Source organism: Gossypium arboreum, chromosome 4 (genome assembly GCF_025698485.1).
Source record: "Gossypium arboreum isolate Shixiya-1 chromosome 4, ASM2569848v2, whole genome shotgun sequence".
NCBI classification, from domain to species: Eukaryota; Viridiplantae; Streptophyta; class Magnoliopsida; order Malvales; family Malvaceae; genus Gossypium; species Gossypium arboreum.
In genome coordinates, this window is record NC_069073.1 from 17509441 (window position 1) to 17531161 (window position 21721).

Here is a 21721-nt window from a genome sequence, read left to right on the forward strand (position 1 = left end):
CCATGGAATGCAAATGGTTTCGTTCTTCTTCTTTATCTGTTTTTCAGCCCATGCATCGGTCATGTCTGTCAGTCTTACTAACTTTTTCTTGAAGGTCATCGGCTTAGGCTCCTTCACATATATTTTGCCGAATTGTACATTGTCGATGCGGAGTAAAGCAAAGATACTCTTCTATGGTTTGAGTCATGTCTTCTTGATTGAAGGTGAAACATCGATAAGTCGGGTTCCGAACCGAACCATGGCTTGAATCAACTGTTCGCTCACACGGATGGTGATCAGTGAGCTATATCTCCATACCTCTCGGTGAAAATGTCTCTAGTGTCCGAATCCCACCGATTCCAAATTTGAACCAAATCTTCTAGGTTATTTTGGCGAACGTTCACGTTATTTGTTCGGGCAAATTGGCAGACACCTTTCCACAAGACTATCCCCTTGTCCCTCCGAGTTTTAGAGACCGATCCACACCACGGCATTCTTCTCGGTGATTTGTGTAATTGACTCCTCCATCGTAAACCCGTCTTTTTTGGCAACCAACCTTTAATCAACACCTTCCTAATATGATGCCTATGATGCATGATAAAAATAAAAACAAACAAACTTGGTTAGTAAACACAACAAATATAATTTGAAAAATAAACTAAACTACCCGATCCAATTATGTTGCATAAATAGTGTAAACGAAAGGCAAAAGGCATTTCCCGTGTACTTATTTTGGTGACTATAAGCGGACAGAGGTTCGGCATGGCTCTAATTAGATAGCTCGTATGGTTCATTATATGCAGTCTCGGTTCTAGACAGGTACTCGAATTGTTCGTACTATCATCTGCTAAGATTAGCACGAAGCCTCGGTCATAACCCATCACCGGCTCACGAGTTCAATTCGAGGGATTACATTTACTTATGCCTATGCGGAGGGACAAGTTAACTCATGAAAGCATAAGTCATATGTAACCCGAAAGTATTCACTAGCCTGTGCGGAGGGACGAGTTAACTCACGAAGGCGTAGCGTTTACTTTCACTTAAACGGACGGAGCCCGGGTAGAGAGCTCATGTTATGCGAAAACGCAAGTGCACGGTGTGGGGAAAAACTCATAAACCTTTGCGTTTTACTTAAAGGAACTAAACCAAAATTAAAACCATAAAAATTGAAAACTGAAAAACAACCAAATAACAAGTTAGAAGAAATATTTACAACACGATACAAATGCATGAATTTTGAAAACGAGATTTTCGTATCACGACCAAATATTTACTTTGAACAAAGAAATTTGAAAATTTTTGACAAAACGTGTTTAATTCGACTTGACTCGCAAGTTTTGTCCCCAGTGGAGTCGCCAGCTGTAGCGACGTAAAAATTTTGGTTTGAGGTCGCTAATTGTGGCGATTAAAAACTTGGAATTTGAAATTTGATTTTAGATTAAACCGGGAATCGCCACCGATCCTTTTTCTTAGGTGTGATCGGATACCTATTAGATTCATTTTTTAAAACAAAAGGGAGGCTGAATTTAGGTCTACGTTAAAAGCCGAGAAAAATTGGGGTTCGGAGTCCGTTACGCGAGGAAGGTATTAGCACCTCGACGCCCAAAAATTGGTATTTCATAAACACGTGTCGCCTTAATTTTCAAAAATACGAGTTTAATGTAAAATTTAATTGTAATCGATTCAAAGACTAAAACTTTCAATTTTGATTTCTTTTCTTGAGAAGGGCATACCGATTAAACACGACCGACAAATTCCACTCAACATAGCAATGGAACCGTCGACTTGGTATTAAACCGATATGTTGCCTTTGATTATCGAATTTAATTTAGAAACAAGAACGTGATTTTTAAAACGTAAGACATAATGAATACGAAATAAATAAACAAATGAAATGACTAGGTATACATATTGAAGTAAATGACAAACATAACAAAAATATTAAAACAATAACCGTGCATGCAAGACTAAATGTAATAATAATATTAAATACGAGAAAACAATGAATATATATACATGATATTAAGAATATATACATAATATATTTTGCACACACATATATAAGTAATAATAGTGTTGGAAATGTACTACATATATTATTTGAGCTAGTAGTGATAAAATAAATAATTAATAATATTGAGTATATACATGGTAGTAAATAATTAAAATATATATATACGTATACATAATTTCAATGTTCAAAACATATTAATATTAGTAGTAATAATATTACATAGAGATGTACTTATATATATACATAAGAGACATATACCTATAGAATAAAATACATAAATAACACAATATTTAATATATACATAATACAAAAAAGGTAGTGTATGTATGATAAATATAGAATACACATAATATATACATATATAACAAAGCACACACTCAGATATTACAATAGTAATAGTATTGAGACACGAAGAGAAAAAGTATGATATAATTGAAACACCATATTCAATAAAAGTAATAAAATAATGGGAATAAACCTACATACAAGAGTATATATATATATATATATTTAAGCATACATATTATAGTATCAATATTAGTAATAAGTATAATAATAGTATTGAAATATGAAAACAAGTAGAGCATTAAAACACCAAAATAAAATAACTAGAAAGAAACTAAATATGAACGCATACATACAGACGCATACAATAAGAGTATATGCCAATATATATAGTAACAACGATGATAATAATAATAATAACAATACTAATTATAAAAATAACAAGGACATTTAATAAATATATGAAAATAAACGGAGAAAGGACTGAAATTAAAATAAAAACGAAGTTATAGGGCCAATTTAAAAAAGAAATAAAGTGGAGGGACTTAATTACAACACGCGCGTAACTAGAAGGGTCAAAAGCACAATAAATCCATATGTTAAAACGCTGCGCAGCGTGGGGGACCAGAAAGAAATCAGGGCAAAACAACGGGGCCGAATTTAGAGTATAAAAAACTTGATTATAAAACGTTGAAAAAGCGGAGGGGCCAATTGCACAAATAGCCCCTCCCTTAAAAAACACGCGGATCCCCTGGTCGGACGGGTCGGGTCGACCCGACCCGCATCAAAACGGCGTCGTTTTCTGCTTTAAAGGGGGTCAAAAAAGTGCGTTTGGACCCTATATAAGTCAAATTTTTGTTTTGTTTTCATTTGAAAAGAAGAAAGAAAAAAAAAAAAAGAAAAGGAGGGAGAGAAAAGAGGAACGGGAAAGAAGAGAGGGAGGGGGAAGCTCGGTCATGGGGCTTGGCCACCGGACGGCCACCGGAGGTCCGGCGTTGTGGCCAAACCACCGCGTCTGATGGCGGAAAGGTAAAAAATTTTATTTTTATTCTTTTTTATTCTGTTATTTTATTGTATTTTTGATAAATATATGTGTATGAATTCGCCAAAAACTAAATTAGAAAAAAACAATCACCTTAGATCGGTTCTGATTTTAGCTCCTGATTTGTTGATTTTGTTTTTTTGTGTTGATGTCTACCTCGGACTGGTATTCTTGTTATATCTACTGACTTTTTCGAAATATATGTGTATTCAAAAATCTAAAAAAGGGGCCTTTTACAGTGTTCCATTCGGCTTTTTATAGCCTGTTTTGTTACATATTTTGTTATTATTTTTTTGCTATCTGCTTCTGCTTTGCTTCTGTTGTTTTTGCAGGGCATGGAGGACCGGGCGCGTGCGTGGGGAGTGGTGTACCAGGGTATGGGGCTATTGTCAGAGGAAAGTAGGGCGTGGTGGCACAAGACATAGAATCTGGCCGAAACCCTAGGGTTTCTGGCTTTCCAAAATTTTTTAATTTTGGGCCTATCGGGCTTCACTATTTTGGGCTGGTGTTAGACTTTAGGTACTTTGGGCCTATATTGGGCTGTTGTAATAGACTTGTAATGGTTTTTTAATTACTGGGTTTTGGGCTGTTGGGGTTATTGGGCTGAATGGGTTATTGTTGTTTGGGTTAGTTAAGGGTTTGGGTTTTGGGCCTAAGATTAGCCTGTACATATGAGTGTATAATAATAATTTCATGTCTTTAAACTTTGATAATGTAACAAAAAATTTTTAATGCCTAAAAACCTTAACTTTTTAAGATTATCTTAGTTTAAACTACAACTCAATTCTAACTTTTTTTTTAAAAAAAAAAAAAATCTATTTGACCCACTTTTTTTATTGGTTTAATTGTTTCTTTTAACAACTCAGCCCTATAAAATTTTTATTGGTTGAATTTGGTGTTGTTTTGATAACTTTAGGTTTTCCTGGATTTTGTATCATTATCTTGCAAGTTTCATTTTAGATATTATACCTTGGCTCTTTTATTTTAATTAATGGATTGAATATTATATTTATAAAAAGATGTGTAGATATGGATTAAGTAATGAAGTGATGAAGTAAAATAAATATTTCATAAAACTAAGCAAGAGATGTGAGGTAAATAATAATGGAAAGTTTTGAATTACTCAATAGAATATAAATTTCATATTATTATTATTAATATAGAATTGAATGATATGATTGCATTCCAAAACCCCTAATTTATTATTTACTTAAAAAAAAAAGAAAAATTATTATCAGCCCATTGTATGTATTGTAGGACGGTGCTTGGTTGTATTCATTTGGGTGTATTATATAAGATTTTAGCATATATAACATGTGAGTCAGCTACAAATTTTAAACAAAGATGGTAGTTAAATGGTTCAATCCATTTACTTTTATAAACATGCTTCCCTATTTTTTAAATTTTATTTTAAGCATATATTTGTTTAAATAGCACACACATTCACATTTCAGTTATTTAAATTAACTTCATACAAATCGTTTCTTTCACATTGACATTTGAATTAAAATTATTTGAAAATGTAGCATCATATATTTGTATATTACTTTTTTTAAAAAATTAATAATAAGATTGTTCAATATTTCAACTCCGTCATTTGATATAGGTTTTTGCTAATTTTCAAAAGGAAAAAAGAATTACTTTGAACATCAATAGAGATGAGAGAAAAGATATTGATATTTTTAAATTTCATTTAGTGATTAAATTTAATAATTATATACGTATAACATGTTTAAGTAACTATGTTGATTAGTAGAAAACATCAAATTATTTACTCTAATTAATAAGATAAAGAGTTAAGAATTGTAAGAATTTTCCAAATTCTTTACTAAATAATTTAATTATAATTTATACCCTTAAAGTTTAGAAGAAAATTAAAATGTGATTACGTAATTAGAATTTCTTATACATACTACAGTTATTACGTAATATACAAACACACCCAAATGCAATTTTCTTTTTTTTTTTTAACAAAAGAGGTGCAATTATAACAAGGAATATGCGACAATTATTTAATGTTAAACCTTAGTATTTCCTTAATCAACGGTGGCTAAATGGTGGGACAAAGTTTTGTTATCTTCACATAATCCCAAAATTAGCGGTCAATTTCAGGGCCCTTGAACACAATACGCTATATAATTATTTTGTTCCTACTTTAGTTTTTATAAACTTGACAAAATTAAGCAAAGAAAGTAATGATGTTTCTAGTGAAATTGTTTTTTTCCTAATAAATAAGATTTAAAATAAACTACATAAGTGATCCAATTATTAGCGTCTGCTTTTATTTTACATTTAGCTATAACAATTTATAAAATAACTACTAATATTATTAAAATTATAATTGGATGGCCAAAATAAAAACACAATTATAATAATTGGAAGAGCTTATGAAATTTGCCTATCAACCAAAATCATCTAGGAGAATGCAGTGATTCGATTTGAGACTTGCCCTTGGGACCTTTTAATCTGATGAAAAGTCGATATTCATCAAATGTCATTGGTGAATACAATGCCGGTTTATCTGTTGAAAGCAGCTCTTCCATTGGTTGCATGGGTATATCGCTCTTTGGATTGTAAAAGAACCCCAATGACAGTCTTTCCATGTCCGAATTTACTATCACTCTGTGCTCTACACTCTTGTAATCGGCATTGCTTAGGACCTAACTCAATTATTAAAAAAAAAAAAAAACAAAAGTTATATAATCAAGTAGAGGATTATAAAATTTTCACAAATATTGAAATCCATTTCAATCCCCTTGGATTCATAATATCCCGTTTTAAAGATATCATATTAGAATCTCTAATTTTAGTATTTATAATTCTTTCTACCAAAAACACGAGAATTAAAGGGGGTTGAATATCACTCCTATTGTATTTCTCAAATTAAATGATTGGAACCATGATCAATAATTTTTTATTAAAATTATGTAAATATCTGCTTCATGAGTTGATATTTGACATCCTGATAATAACACTGTTTATCTCTATGTATTGGGAAAGTATGTATGGCTATAATGATAAATGGAATACTTACTATTAAACGAGCCTTGATTAAACAAATGGGGAAACTATTTCAAGTGGAAATTCTAGTTTGGTCCAAGGCCATGTCATTGTCAATGTTATTAATTATTAGGCTTAGATTTCCATTGTTGAATTATTGTAATCAATAATAGTTAAACTATTTCCTTTTCTTCTTTTTTTTCTTTTTAAAGTAATCGTAGTTAAACTATTGGGTGGTTTAGAAAGTTACAACGAAGATAATGGTGAATAAAACGAAAAATAATAGATATAATTTTTTGTAACACGTGGTGGATAAAGGAGACTAACGATTCAATACCTGCGAACATTCCAAACATCTTATCTCGTTAACCTTAAAATAATCATGTTTATCCACTTTTTTTTTTTTTTGTCTTAAAAATTATAAACAGTCACTACATTAAAAATTAATCACAGAGAAATCTAGAGGAGAACTTGTTTTATAATATTTTGAGAAGCTTACTTATATGGCAATTAAAAAATAAAAAAAAGGTAACCTAACACTAGCTCATGACTTTAGTGGTGCATGCTTAATCTTCTATTCAAAAAATAAAGGAAAAGACGAGAAAAAGTTTCGAAGGCGAAGACTTAAATATAGTGAATGTCATAATATAACAATAGTTGGTATGATATGTGATTCAGCATGTGTTAAAACAAAAAAGTGAGTTGCTTTTTCGGGATAAACCTTTGAGAAAAACAGGAATTTCACCTGTATTTGATCACCGATGTTGACGATAAATGCATGTGGGGCAGGTTTAACGGTGATCCATTTGTCGTCTTTTCGGACTTGAAGACCGGGGACTTGATTGTCGGTTAAGAGAAGGGTTAAACCACCGGGGTCGGAGTGGGATGACAAGCCAAGAGCCAACTCAGGCTGTGGACATTTGGGATAAAAGTTAACCCTTAGACATGCCCCAAAGTTGTCTCCACCGAATGCATTTTGGAGACGGTCCTCTTTTAATCCAAGGTTTATCGATAAAACCTTCATTATTCTCCCACCCAACTTCACCAATTCCTTCCCATATTCATCAATTACTTCCCTACATTCATAATTACAATAACCAACCTTTGTTTATTATAAATAAAATTAAAAAAGAAAATCCAAGATGATGGTTGATGAAATAATGAATTGTTTAAATATATTGATGGGAAGCCGGCTAAGTTTGAGACATATTACACAGTAGACTAAGAAAACGACAAATCATAACATGCATTGACAAATTTGCATAGTACAGCCGTTGAATAAGCTAGCCAAATCAAAAAGCTTGTATTCATCCCAAAATATAGTTAACCCACCAATTCTTTTCTTTCATATCGCATCCGGATAGTTTAAAAGTAATTTTCGAGATGAAATAGGTACCATCTCAGTTAATTGTTTTTGCTTACCGGCTCTCCCTCTCTATCGATGTTAAGTCACAAGCACCAAACCATTAAATTGTTTTTTTTTTTAAAAAAAATAAAAATAAAAAAAAAGGAAGAAGAAAGTTTAGTGTGAGTAGTACCTGCAAGAATCAGGAGATGCAGGCCATTTGTTATAGTCTTTGAGAGTTAAAGGAAGATAGTGGAGATAATAATAATCACTCCAATCAAGAATGGCACCTTTTTCAATCCCTAATCTGCTACCATAACCTTCATAAGTCTTGGGTGAGTTAGCATAAGCGTGTTTCATCTCCATAGGTAAATGGAAAAAACTACGCCAAGTTTCTCGTACTTGATCCATGAATCCAGGGCAAACTCCATGGTTCACAACCTGAAAAAAACCCCACTCCCGACAAGCCAATGAAATTTGATCCATCGTTGATTGAGGCAGATTGTTTCCGTCTTCCGACAAGCCTGTAAGATCGATTATTGGAATATTTACATCCATGTTCGTAGGGTCTTCTTCCATGTTTAACGAAGGTCTGTCCGTAGCTGGTTTTATATATCTTTCAGGAATGCTTTTTAGGCCACTTTCGGACAAGGATTGGACTCGGATTACTGGTTCAGGCCAGTCTTGTAACTTGTTCATGATGACACACACACACACAAAAAAAAGAAACCTGTTCGAAGTTTCCCAGGTTGATCTTGTAGCAAAAAAAAAAAAAAAAGGGAAAGTAATACGATGAAAGAAAAGGCAAAAGAAATCCTTAATATTTTCAGAAACGACGAAATTGAGAGACAAAGAGAAGTAGGTATTTTTTTTTTTTTTGAGAGGGGGGAAAGGTGGTTAAAGATCTTTAAAGGAGAGGGGCATGGGCATGGGCGTAGGGGATGAGTTTGAATTTTATGGAAAGCGGAAGGTGTTGAAATGAGAACGCGAAAGAAATGGGTTTTTTATTTTTATTTATAAATAAATAAACATAAGGTTATTTTTGTGGATTGTGATGATTGAGAATATGGCCTTTCCCTGTTTTAAAATATACAAGGTTTAGATCATTTCAAGAGTAACGCGCTGTCTGTTTACAGGTCGGCTCCAATGAATCTGATAATCCCATTTTTTTTCTTTTTTAAATCTTTTATTCAAGTTGTGATGATTATAATTTAAGTTTGAGCAAAATATAATGTTCTAAATTCATAATCGGGATTGCACATTTTATCTGCTTCTAAACATATTAATTAATTGAAGACTGAATTGTGATTCAACTCTCAAACATGTCCAAGTTAAGGAAATAAACATCTTATATTATCCCAATCCTTCAATTTTTCACAAATTGTTTTGCATTTAACATATATTTCAACATAAATATAAAAATACCATCTTTCAGATTTATGAAAAAATTAATCAACTAATATAAATTTAGAAAAATTATTTGCTAAATTGATAATAAAATTTTAGACTCCATTAATAAGGTAAGGGTTGATAAGTATTCAATAGGGTATAGAATAATATTAAAAAAACATAAGCCAATATTTTAAAGCTGTTTGTGTAATAAATAAAAAATACATTGTTAATGTACTAAATACTAACCTTACAAATTTTAAATATTTTTGTAAAATTATAAATAAAATGGTAAAGACAATAAATGAAAATGTGGTGCGAAATCAAATGATTAAGAGTGAGTTTGAATGGATAATGCGTTCACTTACGGTTAGTATAAAAATAATAGAGGCAATGTGACTAAATATGGTAATGATACTGTAGGATTAACTTAATTTACTTTCCTTTCCTAATTTTATCTATTCAAACAAAACAAAATACATAATTGTTGTAGGCCAATTTTGGCCCAAATACAACCAAATACCCACCCCAATTTCATCAGCCCAACATCATCAAACCCAATCTAAACCAACAGCCCACCTAAACTAACCCACTAACCCTAGCCCACCATCACCAAACATTTTCCAGCAAAGAAAAAAAAAAAACAGCACACCCCTCAACCTTGGCCAACACTCTCCCATGCCGTTCTGCCACCAAAGACCACTCCCACTCTCCTATGTTGTCTCGCCACCAAGACCATCACACACCCCACCGCCTATGCCCATGTCCCGCAAACAAGCAAAAAGAAGCAAGAATAGAAAATAATAATAAAGTATGTAAAAATTAGGCTATATAAAGCCATCCAAACAACAAACGTAAAAGGGGGGGAAGGATGTACAAAAAATAATTTTGTATCAAAAACAAAAGAAAAAAGAAAAGCTTAGAAGGTGAACTTCAATTTTTTTCCTCTGTTATCTCAATCTTTCTATTTATCTTTGCTTTGCTTTATTTTTTATTTCATTAACTTACTTTAAAACAAAAAAGAATCAAGGAAGAAAAGAGTCTTACCGGATCTACCCCGTGGCCGCTCCCCTCTCCGTTCGGCACGGTGAACTGCCGGCGATGATGGGTGTTGAAACCTTAGCTGAAGAAATGAGGAAGAGATAAAAAAAGGGGAGTTTGAGAGCAGTTTTCAGAAAAAATATATAAAGGTTAAAATGGTTTTAAATAAAAATTGAAAAGTCAAAAGGAAATGGCGCCACTAACATTTGTATGTTTCGCTTTTAGGATATTTGTTCCCTAGTCCTCAACCTCTCAAAGGCGCTGCAATTTAGTGCTTTAGTTACCTTTTTCCTATGATTTTGCAATTTGGCCACCTAATTCTCTCGAGGTTTTCAATTTAGCCCCGCATCAAGTAATGCGTCTTAATGATTGGGGATATTTCTATTTTCGGTCCTCCCATGTTGCTTGCGATATTGCAATCTGCCCTCTCCTCCTTATTTTCTTTTCAAATCGCCCCATAACTTTGTTTTTAGTTTAATTTTAGTCCTGTTTTGTTTTTTTTCGCTTTTTATCTAAATATCCTTGTTATTTTCATATTATTGATATTATTATTATTATTATTATTATTATTATTATATTATTATTATTATTATTATTATTATTATTATTATTATTATTATTATTATTATGTGCTTTTGTTATATGCGTATATATATATATATGTATTTGTATTAGGTTTTTTATTTATTTTAATATTTTTAATGCTATACTTGCCTTTATATTTCAACATTATTATTATTATTATTATCACCAATGTTTATATATGTTTTACGTATATATGTATATATATATTTACGTATAGGCTTATTTTTTACTTTACTTCAATATCTTTATTGTTTTTGTTTTTGTGTTTCAATATTGTTATTATATTTATTATTATTATCATTATAATAGTGTATATTTCTATTTAAGTACATAGATTTATATATATAGTATTTTGTTATGTTACATTGTTGTTTTTTTTGTATTTTAATACCATTACTATTATAATCATTAACCGTAGTATATGTTTTGTTATATATTATATATTTTATATATTATGTATATTATTATTTTTATTATACATATTACGTATATATTAAATATCGTACTATTCATGTATTATATCATATATGCACATATCTATAATATATATATATATAAGTATATCTTTATGTAATATTAGTATTATTATTAATATTAATATGTTTTAACATCATAATTATATGTGTATATATTATGTAAAATGTTTTAATATTATATTATATATATGCTTTATATATATTATGAATATGTATTTTCAATATTATTAGTTAAATTTTGTATATATTACCCTATGTACATATTTTAATAATACAAGTTACATATACCTATTTACTATCTTATGTATATACTTCAAACACTATATATAGTATATTTCTAACACTATTACTATTTATATATATATATATATATATATATATATATATATATTTTACATATATACTCTTAATTATCTTTATATGTATATTCATCGTGTTCTCATTGTGTTCTCGTATTTCATACTATTGTTACATTTAATATCGCGTGCATTGTCATTGTTTAATATTATTGTCGTATGTATTATGTGCCTTGATGTATTTCCAACTATTATTTTTCGCTTCCGCCTATTTTTATATATTACCCTTTGTTCACTATTTTAAAATATTTATTCGTGTTTTTATTTAATTCAATAAGTAAGGCAACGCATCGATTTTAAACACTATGCCATCGATTTCATCGCTATGTTGGGTGAATATCAATCGACTTGTGTTAAAACGGTATATCCTTCTCAATAGAAAACGAAACTTGAAATTTCTCGTGTTTTGATCGGATCACGATTCAATGTTACTTTGGACTAGCAATTTTAAAAATTAAGACAACACTTGTTTATAAGATACCAATTTTGGGCGCGCGTGGGTGCTAATACCTTCCTCGGCAGAATCGACTCGAACTCAAATTTTTCTCTGTACTTTAACGTAGACCTAAACTCGGCCTTCTTTCGTTTTAAAAATAAATTTATTAGGTGTCCGATCACACCTATAAAAAGGATCGGTGGCGACTCCCTTTATAAATAAAATCGAAAGTTGGTTTTCAAATGTTTAATGAATCATCACAATTAGCGACCAACCGAAAGCTAAGCCAAAGCGAAACAAATTTTTACGTCACATACCGGCGCGACTCCATCGGGATATAACCTTGCGAGTCGAGTCGAATTAAACATGTTTTGTCAAAATTTTCAAACTTCCTTGTTCAAAATAAATATTTGGTCGTGATCCAAAATCTCGCTTTCAAAAATTCATGCATTTGTATCGTGTTGTAAATATTTCTTCTAACTTGTTATTTGTTTGTTTTTCAGCTTTTATGGTTTAAATTCTGGTTTAGTTTCTTCAAATAAAACGTAAAGGTTTGTGATTTTCTCCCCACACACCGTGCACTTGCATTTTCGCATAACATGAGTTCTCTACCCGGGCTCTATCCGTTTAAGTGAAAATAAACGCCACGCCTTCGTGAGTTAACTCGTCCCTCCGCACAAAGCTAGTGAATACTTTCGGTTACATATGACTTATGCTTTCGTGAGTTAACTTGTCCTCCGCATAGGCATAAGTAAATGTAATCCTCGAATTGAACTCGTAAGCCTATGATGGGCAATGACCGAGGCTCTATACTAATCTTAGTAGATGACAGATGGACAATTCGAGTACCTATCTAGAGCCAAAACCGCATATAGTGAACTGCATGAGCCACCTAACTAGAGCCATGCCTAACCTTTGTCCGCTTACTAGTCACCAAATAAGTACACGGAAAAACACATCCTACCTTCGCTTTCTTTTACATTTACGCTTTCTATGCAAGGGAATCGAGTCTATTGGACCAAGGAGCTTAATTTGTTAGATTTTCCACAGTTTTTCTCTGTTCATATGTGTTATGCTAACCAAGGTTGTTTGTCTGTATTTCTATTTTTCATCATGCATCAAAGGCATCTTGTTAGGAATGTGTTGATTAGAGATTGGTTGCCAAAAACGGGTTTCTGATGGAGGAATCAATTATACGAATGACCGAAATATTGTGTAATAGACTCTTTTGATTAAGGAAATGCCTAAATAGGGGCTATCTTGAAATTAACACCAAATTTTTGCATATTCATGACTGACATTCATCTGCCATTTATTCATTCATTCATTCATTGCATGTACATGTCCCTTAATCATCCACTGAGGCTGAAACCATATGATCTACAGTTGTGACTCTACAAGTCTGGAATCACGCCATTCGTATAAGACGCGGCTAAGAGCTAGAACTATGGAGACCAAATTCAATGAGAGAATTGAAAGAATGGAAAAGGCCCAAAGAGAATTGCAAGAACAGTTGGCTAAATCACAGCAAGAAATGAGAGATCTGATGGTAAGGTCTCGAGAGGAATCACTCAAGCAAAGGGATCAAATGGCCAAAATGATGGAGATGATGTCAGCTTTTGTTAAAGGGAATGGACTTATGCAGAGTCCTGACGTTATAGAACCTCAGTCAAGAGTTAATCATAATCAGGATCCGTTTTATCCCCCAAGATTCACCCCGTCTCACGTTCATGTAACGCAAAGAGGATGTCCTCAAAAGGAGCCTGTAGGCTTGGAGCAACGACCTGTACCACCTACTCATTTAGGGCAAGGTATATCTGTATCAAACCCCGGAGGTAATCCCGCTGATCCCAATATTCCGATTCGGATGACCCAGAGAGATAGCCAAGTTGAAATTAGACGATCATGATGTTTGGGGCAAGTATAGGAGTTTTGAAGAAAGGCTCAAGGCAATCAAGGCATCAAGTCTTCTCTCGCATTAAGTGCCAAGGAGCTCGGCCTCTGTGCCCGATCCGGTTCGCCTCCAAGTTTAAAGCACCAGATTTTGAAAAATACGACGGAACGAGATGTCCAAGAATGCATCTTGTCATGTTTTGCCGAAAAATGACGAGTCACGTGAATAAAGATAAGTTGCTAATACACTGTTTCCAAGATAGCTTGGTCGGATCGGCTCTTCGATGGTATAATCAACTTAGTAGAGAAAGGATCCGATCATGGAAAGACTTAGCATCAGCATTTTGTAAACAGTACAAGCATGTGTCTGACATGGTGCCTGATCGGTTGACTCTGCAGATGATGGAAAAGAAGCCGACGGAAACTTTTAAGCAGTACGCGCAGAGATGGAAGGACATCTCGGCACAAGTAGAACCCCCTTTAACCAAAACTGAAATAGTGGTTCTCTTCATCAACACTTTGAGAGCACCATTCTATGACAAGTTGGTAGGAAGTGCTACGACAGACTTTGCGAACATTGTGATATCCGGGGAACTTATAGAGAATGCCATCAAAAATGGAAGGATGGAATGCCCTGAGAGCTCAAAAGGGCAGCACCCATGAAGAAAAAAGAGCCAGAAACCCATGTGGTGGGAATAGGAAGCCACTATGCTTCTAATTCGTACCCAACTCAACCATGACCTCGATATCACCCACCTCCGAATTTTACATACTTGGGAGTGTTTTGAACAATGGGACAGTGGAAGAGATCTGTGTACTTTTAAAGCTAATCTAGAGTAATATTCAAAACATACTTATTGCCTTAAGACCTAGAGGTGATAAGATTTCTTTTGAGAAATAGGTTTCGTCCAAGATTTTTATTTCAATGAAATGCATCTTTTGAGTAAATTTTCTTCTATTTATAGATTCTTTTATTATTTGGACTTTCATTCTTTTATTTTACATTCATGATCATCCTATACAAATAATCATCCTTAGAATCATTTATTCTCTAGAATTTTCCTTCATACCCACAGTAGGTCCCCAGATATCAATGTCACGAGCGACGTGTTACTAACTCCCTTTGGAGCAAGATGTGTGTCTAGAGGAATCTCAGGACTTCGAAGATGACAGAGACTGTGTCCATCTTCTGATTCGTGAAGGATAACAGAATAAGATGAAAAACAGACCCTAACTTACAAAGGGTCAGCTGACATTGTGAGCTTGAGAAAGTGATGAAGATCGAAACCTAGCTCACCGCAAAAATAAGGCAAGACTATTGAGTTATTTTTAAGAATTCAAGGATGTTTTTGCACGATCATATTAAGACGCACTTAGGAACATCTGGAAAGAGGTCTATAAGGGTGTCTAGAGAACACATGACAATGGTTCTGCAATAGCCAAGCTAATCAATGAGGATCGGATGTTGTTGGTCCACCATGGGAAGGGAATAGCATCAGTTATGACGTCAAGACTCACGTGCTTCTTTCATCTCTTCACAAACTTTTCAATACGTAGGGCATAGATGTTCTGGGGATGATCTCGTCAAAAGCTTCCAATGACATCATCGTCGTGGACCGCCAATTGCTTCACTAAGAAGATGAATGTAGCTTCATATGCCAATATTATAAAGTCGATAGTTATGAAAAGAAAAGAAAAAAACAAAAAAAACAAAAAGAAAAAAGGGACAAGAAAAAACAAAAAAAAAGAAATCAAATGCCGAAAGAATCATGTTTTAATGCGAATCGACAATGTCATATCACAATGCAACAAAGGCGCCAAAAGAAAAATACAAAATCAAGAAAAGTTATAGAAGGTGACCGAGACTTGTAAATATTGGCATAAGAAGCTACCTTTTACTCTTTGTGCTTATTAAAGTTGACCAGACCTTCACTGGGGCATTAGAGGTGGTTCGTCCGAAATTAAGATTCTTTTCTCCAAGCTTTGATTGAATCAAGAATTGGATGAAGTAAAATGTCTTCATTAAACTTGACTGCAGAAAAGGGTTTGAAGGTCAAACGCGTATGATGCTGAGTTATGACGAAAATGTTTCACCCAAAGGAATTTCATAGTAGGAACTTGATATTGCAGAAGATCCTTTCTATACGAAAGGATTTCAAAGGGAAATGGATGTTTAAGAACTTTATGAGGTAAAGGAGGCTTTCCCCGAAAGAACACTGATCCAATCCTAAATTCGGATTCAGTCCAAAAATACTTAAAAAGGAGTGGCCAAGGTGAAAACCCACAAAGGGCGCCTTGTGACCTTCATTCATTCAAAAGCAAAAAAAGAAAAAAAGAAAAGAAAATGGAGAGGTCAAGGTGAAAACCCGCAAAGGGCACCTTGAGACCAAAGGGGTTTTGAGTTGAAAACCTGAAAAAGGCAGCTCAAATCTTGTTCAAAGGTGGGGCATATGGTAGTCTTGCTATACTTGAATTGATAGTGAAGAAGTATGCTACGTCTTGGGGCATTGAAAAAGTACTCTGAATCCCCTAAACACATGTTGAACTCAAAATTGTCTCAAAAGGAGTTTGTACAGAGAAGCTCAGGCGGCGATATTTGGGGCACTTAGCTTTATTTTACCTATTTCTAAATTTATCTTTGATTATCTTATTCTTTTCAAAATAAGCTTCCAATAAACTTGCATTTACTCTCATTGTTCAACTTGTTTGTTTCGAGCTATGCTCTTAACCGATTTTTCTTCTTGTCCATCAGTTCGATCCTTTTCAAGCATTTTGCATTGAAATAATGATTAATGGACTAATCATACTTTTACAAAAGGAATTTTGCATATTACTCTGAAAGCTTCTAAATAGTACAAGAACCTGAAACCAGTCGGTTGTTCAAGAGCTTACCAAGTGTAAGGGTTGGAAATATTTGAGCTCAAATTGAGTTTATCTCCTCAGATTTTCTGTCAAAAATATCAGTCAATGGAACAAATTACAGATCATACACCCTTGAGTTACAGTAGGATACAGATCCTATAGCCAGGAATTGCAGTGGAATGGTTTAAGGATAGTGCCAACCTTGTATCCCAAAATTACAGTGGAATGGACCCTGAAATTACGGTGGGGCTGAGCAAAACGCGATTATTTCTTCGGATTTTGGGTCAAAATACCAACCGAGCATTAGGGCAGCGTACTACGTCAGTAATAGAGCCCTGATGGGCAATGAGTGATGACGCTTTAAAAAAAAAGAAGAAGATCGAGATGAAAACCTGAAGAGGGCATCTTGATAAACAAAAATTAGGATGAAAACCCGAAAGGACGCCCTAATGAAGGTGTTTGGGCCCAAGGAGTAAAAAGATTCAAGAAGTGAGTCAAGCAAAGAAGACTACAGATTTGAAGGATTTTCAAGAAATAAAATTTATACGCAAGATGACATACTCAAAAAGATTCTTGATTAAGAAATGTGGAAGAATTTATGCGTTGAAGATCTAGAGTATTTTGAAATGACATGCTCCAAACAAAAGAAATGTTGAGCATTACCCGGATGAGAATTTGATAAGTACAAGAGCCTCAACGTAAGGACAAAGCTCAACCAGGGGTAAGAGAGCGATAACTGAGAAACGCAGATTACTCGTGAAGCTAGAGGACGGGTACAGAGCCTGAAGAGAAAGTCAAGAGTTAAAGCAATGAACACAGATCATTAAAAATCATGACGGAAAGGGACATACGACAAACATGCCTAAGGCGTATAGCATAATCATGTAGGCATAAAGGCATTTAAGACAAACATGTGCATATCATGATAACATCATGCACAGGTACTCTAGTAGAATAAGAAGATGTGATGATAGTTGTATTAAATTAAAGGAAAAGACACCTGAGTTCCACCAGATAACATGTTTTGGTATTCGATGCTTTTATTTTGCTTTCAAAATTCAACTCATATTACGGAGGTGAGTTGAGCCTCGTGGCACGCCGAGGTATTTTCAATTTCGCTCTTCAAAAAATCAACTCATATTATGAGAGGTGAGTTGAGCCTCGTGACACGCCGAGGTAATTTCAATTCGCTTGTCAAGAATCAACTCATATTGCGAGAGGTGGGTTGAACCTTTTAATTTCTACTTTTCAAAATCAGCTCATATTGCGAGAGGTGAGTTGAGCCTCGGGCACGTTGAGGTATTTTCAATTTTTGTGTTTTAATTTCAACTCATATTGCGAGAGGTGAGTTGAACCTCGTGTCACACGCCGAGGTATTTTCAATTAAGCCTTTCAATTTCTGTCTTTCAAAAAATCAACTCATATTGCGAGAAATGAGTTGAGCCTCGGGGCACGCTGAGGTATTTTCAATTGCTGTTTGTCAAAAATCAACTCATATTGCGAGAGGTGAGTTGAGCCTCAGGGCACGTTGAGGTATTTTCAATTTCTGTTTTAATTTCCATGTTTCAAAAAATCAGCTCATATTGCGAGAGGTGAGTTGAACCTCAGGTCACGATGAGGTATTTTTAATTTCCGTTTTTCAAAAATCAACTCATATTGCGAGAGGTGAGTTGAGCCTCAGGACATGCTGAGGTAATTTCAATTTCTGTTTTCTCCAATTTATGTTTTTCAAAAATTAGCTCATATTGCGAGAAGTGAGTTGAGCCTCAGGCACGCCGAGGTATTTTCGATTCGCTTCCAATTTCGCTCTTCAAAAAATCAACTCAGACATGCGAGAGGTGAGTTGAGCCTCGTGGCACGCCGAGGTATTTTCAATTTTGCTTTCCAATTTCGCCTTTCAAAAAAAAAAAACTCATATCGCGAAAGGTGAGTTGAGCCTCAGGACACGCTGAGGTATTGTCAACTTTCGTTTCTTGATTTATGTTTTTCCAAAAATTAATTCATATTGCTAGAGGTGAATTGAGCCTCAGGACACGCTGAGGTATTGTCAACTTTCGTTTCTTAATTTATGTTTTTCCAAAATTAATTCATATTGCTAGAGGTGAATTGAGCCTCAGGATCACACGCCGAGGTATTTTCAATTAATGTTTTTTCAATTTATACTTTTCAAGAATCAACTCATATTACGAGAGGTGAGTTGAGCCTCGAGTCACATGCTGAGTTTTTAAAAGTCGATTCATATTGCGAGAAATGAGTTGAGCTCAAGATCACACACCGAGTAAATAATAAAGATTGGAGCCGATTGAAGGCACCAGATTTTGTCTCCCTGAAGTTGCAGTAGAGCTGGTCGAGGACATCAGATCTTACCTTTCTGAAGTGGCAGAAGAGAAGACCAAAACCTTATCTCACGGAAGCAATAGAAGAGAGGATTGAAGCTGTAGATCTTATCCTTCTGAAGTTACAGTGAAGCAGATGGAAGCCACAAATCTCATATCCTTGAAACTACATTGAAGTAGATTGAAGCTACAAGGCCCATATCAGAAGATGCAATGAACTGAACCAAAGCTACAAGATGCGATGGACTAGTAAGAGACGCCGGAAAAGAAGAGCGCTAAAGAAGTCAACAATTGGCAAGACCGGCAAAATTGGTTTTCATTATGTCTTTGCTCTATTCCGTTATACGATAATGAGCAAAGAGGGCAGCTGTTGTAGGCCAATTTTGGCCCAAATACAACCAAATACCCACCCCAATTTCATCACCCAACATCATCAAACCCAATCTAAACCAACACCCACCTAAACTAACCCACTAACCCTAGCCCACCATCACCAAACATTTTCCAGAAAGAAAAAAAAACAGCACACCCTTCAACCTTGGCTAACACTCTCCCATGTCAGTCGCCACCAAGACCACTCCCACTCTCCTATGTTGTCTCGCCACCAAGACCATCACACACCCCACCGCCCATGCCCATGCCCCGCAAACAAGCAAAAAGAAGCAAGAATAGAAAATAATAATAAAGTATGTAAAAATTAGGTTATATAAAGCCATCCAAACAACAAACGTAAAAGGGGGAAGGATGTACAAAAAAATTTTGTATCAAAAACAAAAGAAAAAGAAAAGCTTAGAAGGTGAACTTCAATTTTTTCCTCTGTTATCTCAATCTTTCTATTTATCTTTGCTTTGTTTTATTTTTATTTCATTAACTTACTTTAAAACAAAAAGAATCAAGGAAGAAAAGAGTCTTACCGGATCTACCTCGTGGTCGCTCCCTCTCCGCTCAAAGACGGTGAACTCGCCGGCGATGATGGGTGTTGAAACCTTAGTGAAGAAATGAAGAAGAGATAAAAAAGGGGGTTTGAGAGCGTTTTCCGAAAAAAATATATAAAGGTTAAAATGGTTTTAAATAAAAATTGAAAAGTCAAAAGGAAACGGCGCCACTAACATTTGTATGTTTCGCTTAGGATATTTGTTCCCTAGTCCTCAACCTCTCCAAAGGCGCTGCAATTTAGTGCTTTAGTTACCTTTTTCCTATGATTTTGCAATTTGGCCACCTAATTCTCGAGGTTTTCAATTTAGCCCTGCACCAAGCATCTGCGCCTTAATGATTGGGGATATTTCGCTTTTCGGTCCTCCCATGTTGCGCGATATTGCAATCTGCCCTCTCCTCCTTATTTTCTTTTCAAATCGCCCCATAACTTTGTTTTTAGTTTAATTTTAGTCCTTTTGTTTTTTTTCGTTTTTTATCTAAATATCCTTGTTATTTTCATATTATTGATATTATTATTATTATTATTATTATTATTATTATTTATTAGTATTATTATTATTATTATTATTATGTGCTTTTGTTATATGCGTATATATATATATGTATTTGTATTAGGTTTTTTATTTATTTTAATATTTTTAATGCTATACTTGCCTTTATATTTCAACATTATTATTATTATTATTATCACCAATGTTTATATATGTTTTACGATATATGTATATATATATTTACGTATAGGCTTATTTTTTACTTTACTTCAATATCTTTATTGTTTTTGTTTTGTGTTTCAATATTGTTATTATATTTATTATTATTATCATTATAATAGTGTATATTTCTATTTAAGTACATAGATTTATATATATAGTATTTTTGTTATGTTACATTGTTGTTTTTTTGTATTTTAATACCATTACTATTATAATCATTAACCGTAGTATATGTTTTGTTATATACGTATATATTTTATATATTATGTATATTATTATTTTTATTATACATATTACGTATATATTAAATATCGTACTATTCATGTATTATATCATATATGTACATATCTTTAATATATATATATATATAAGTATATCTTTATGTAATATTAGTATTATTATTAATATTAATATGTTTTTAACATCATAATTATATGTGTATATATTATGTAAAATGTTTTAATATTATATTATATATATGCTTTATATATATTATGAATATGTATTTTCAATATTATTAGTTAAATTTTGTATATATTACCCTATGTACATATTTTAATAATACAAGTTACATATACCTATTTACTATCTTATGTATATACTTCAAACACTATATATAGTATATTTCTAACACTATTACTATTTATATATACATATATATATTTTACATATATACTCTTAATTATCTTTATATGTATATTCATCTTGTTCTCATTGTGTTCTCGTATTTCATACTATTGTTACATTTAATATCGCGTGCATTGTCATTGTTTAATATTATTGTCGTATGTATTATGTGCCTTGATGTATTTCCAACTATTATTTTTCGCTTCCGCCTATTTTTATATATTACCCTTTGTTCACTATTTTAAAATATTTATTCGTGTTTTTATTTAATTCAATAAGTAAGGCAACGCATCGATTTTAAACACTATGCCATCGATTTCATCGCTATGTTGGGTGAATATCAATCGACTTGTGTTAAAAGGTATATCCTTCTCAATAGAAAACGAAACTTGAAATTTCTCGTGTT

General features: G+C 33.3%; 1 protein-coding gene across 1 annotated transcript; it reads right to left on the reverse strand.

Moving 5' to 3' along the window:
* Positions 1-5521: 5521 nt before the first annotated feature.
* LOC108478961 (jasmonate-induced oxygenase 2-like) lies at positions 5522-8643 on the reverse strand. Its single transcript, XM_017781411.2, has 3 exons — positions 7859-8643; positions 7066-7396; positions 5522-5980 (listed from the first exon to the last, which is right to left on the reverse strand). The coding sequence occupies exons 1-3, from the start codon at positions 8362-8364 to the stop codon at positions 5732-5734; spliced, it is 1086 nt and encodes a 361-aa protein (XP_017636900.1). The 5' UTR covers positions 8365-8643; the 3' UTR covers positions 5522-5731.
* Positions 8644-21721: the final 13078 nt, after the last annotated feature.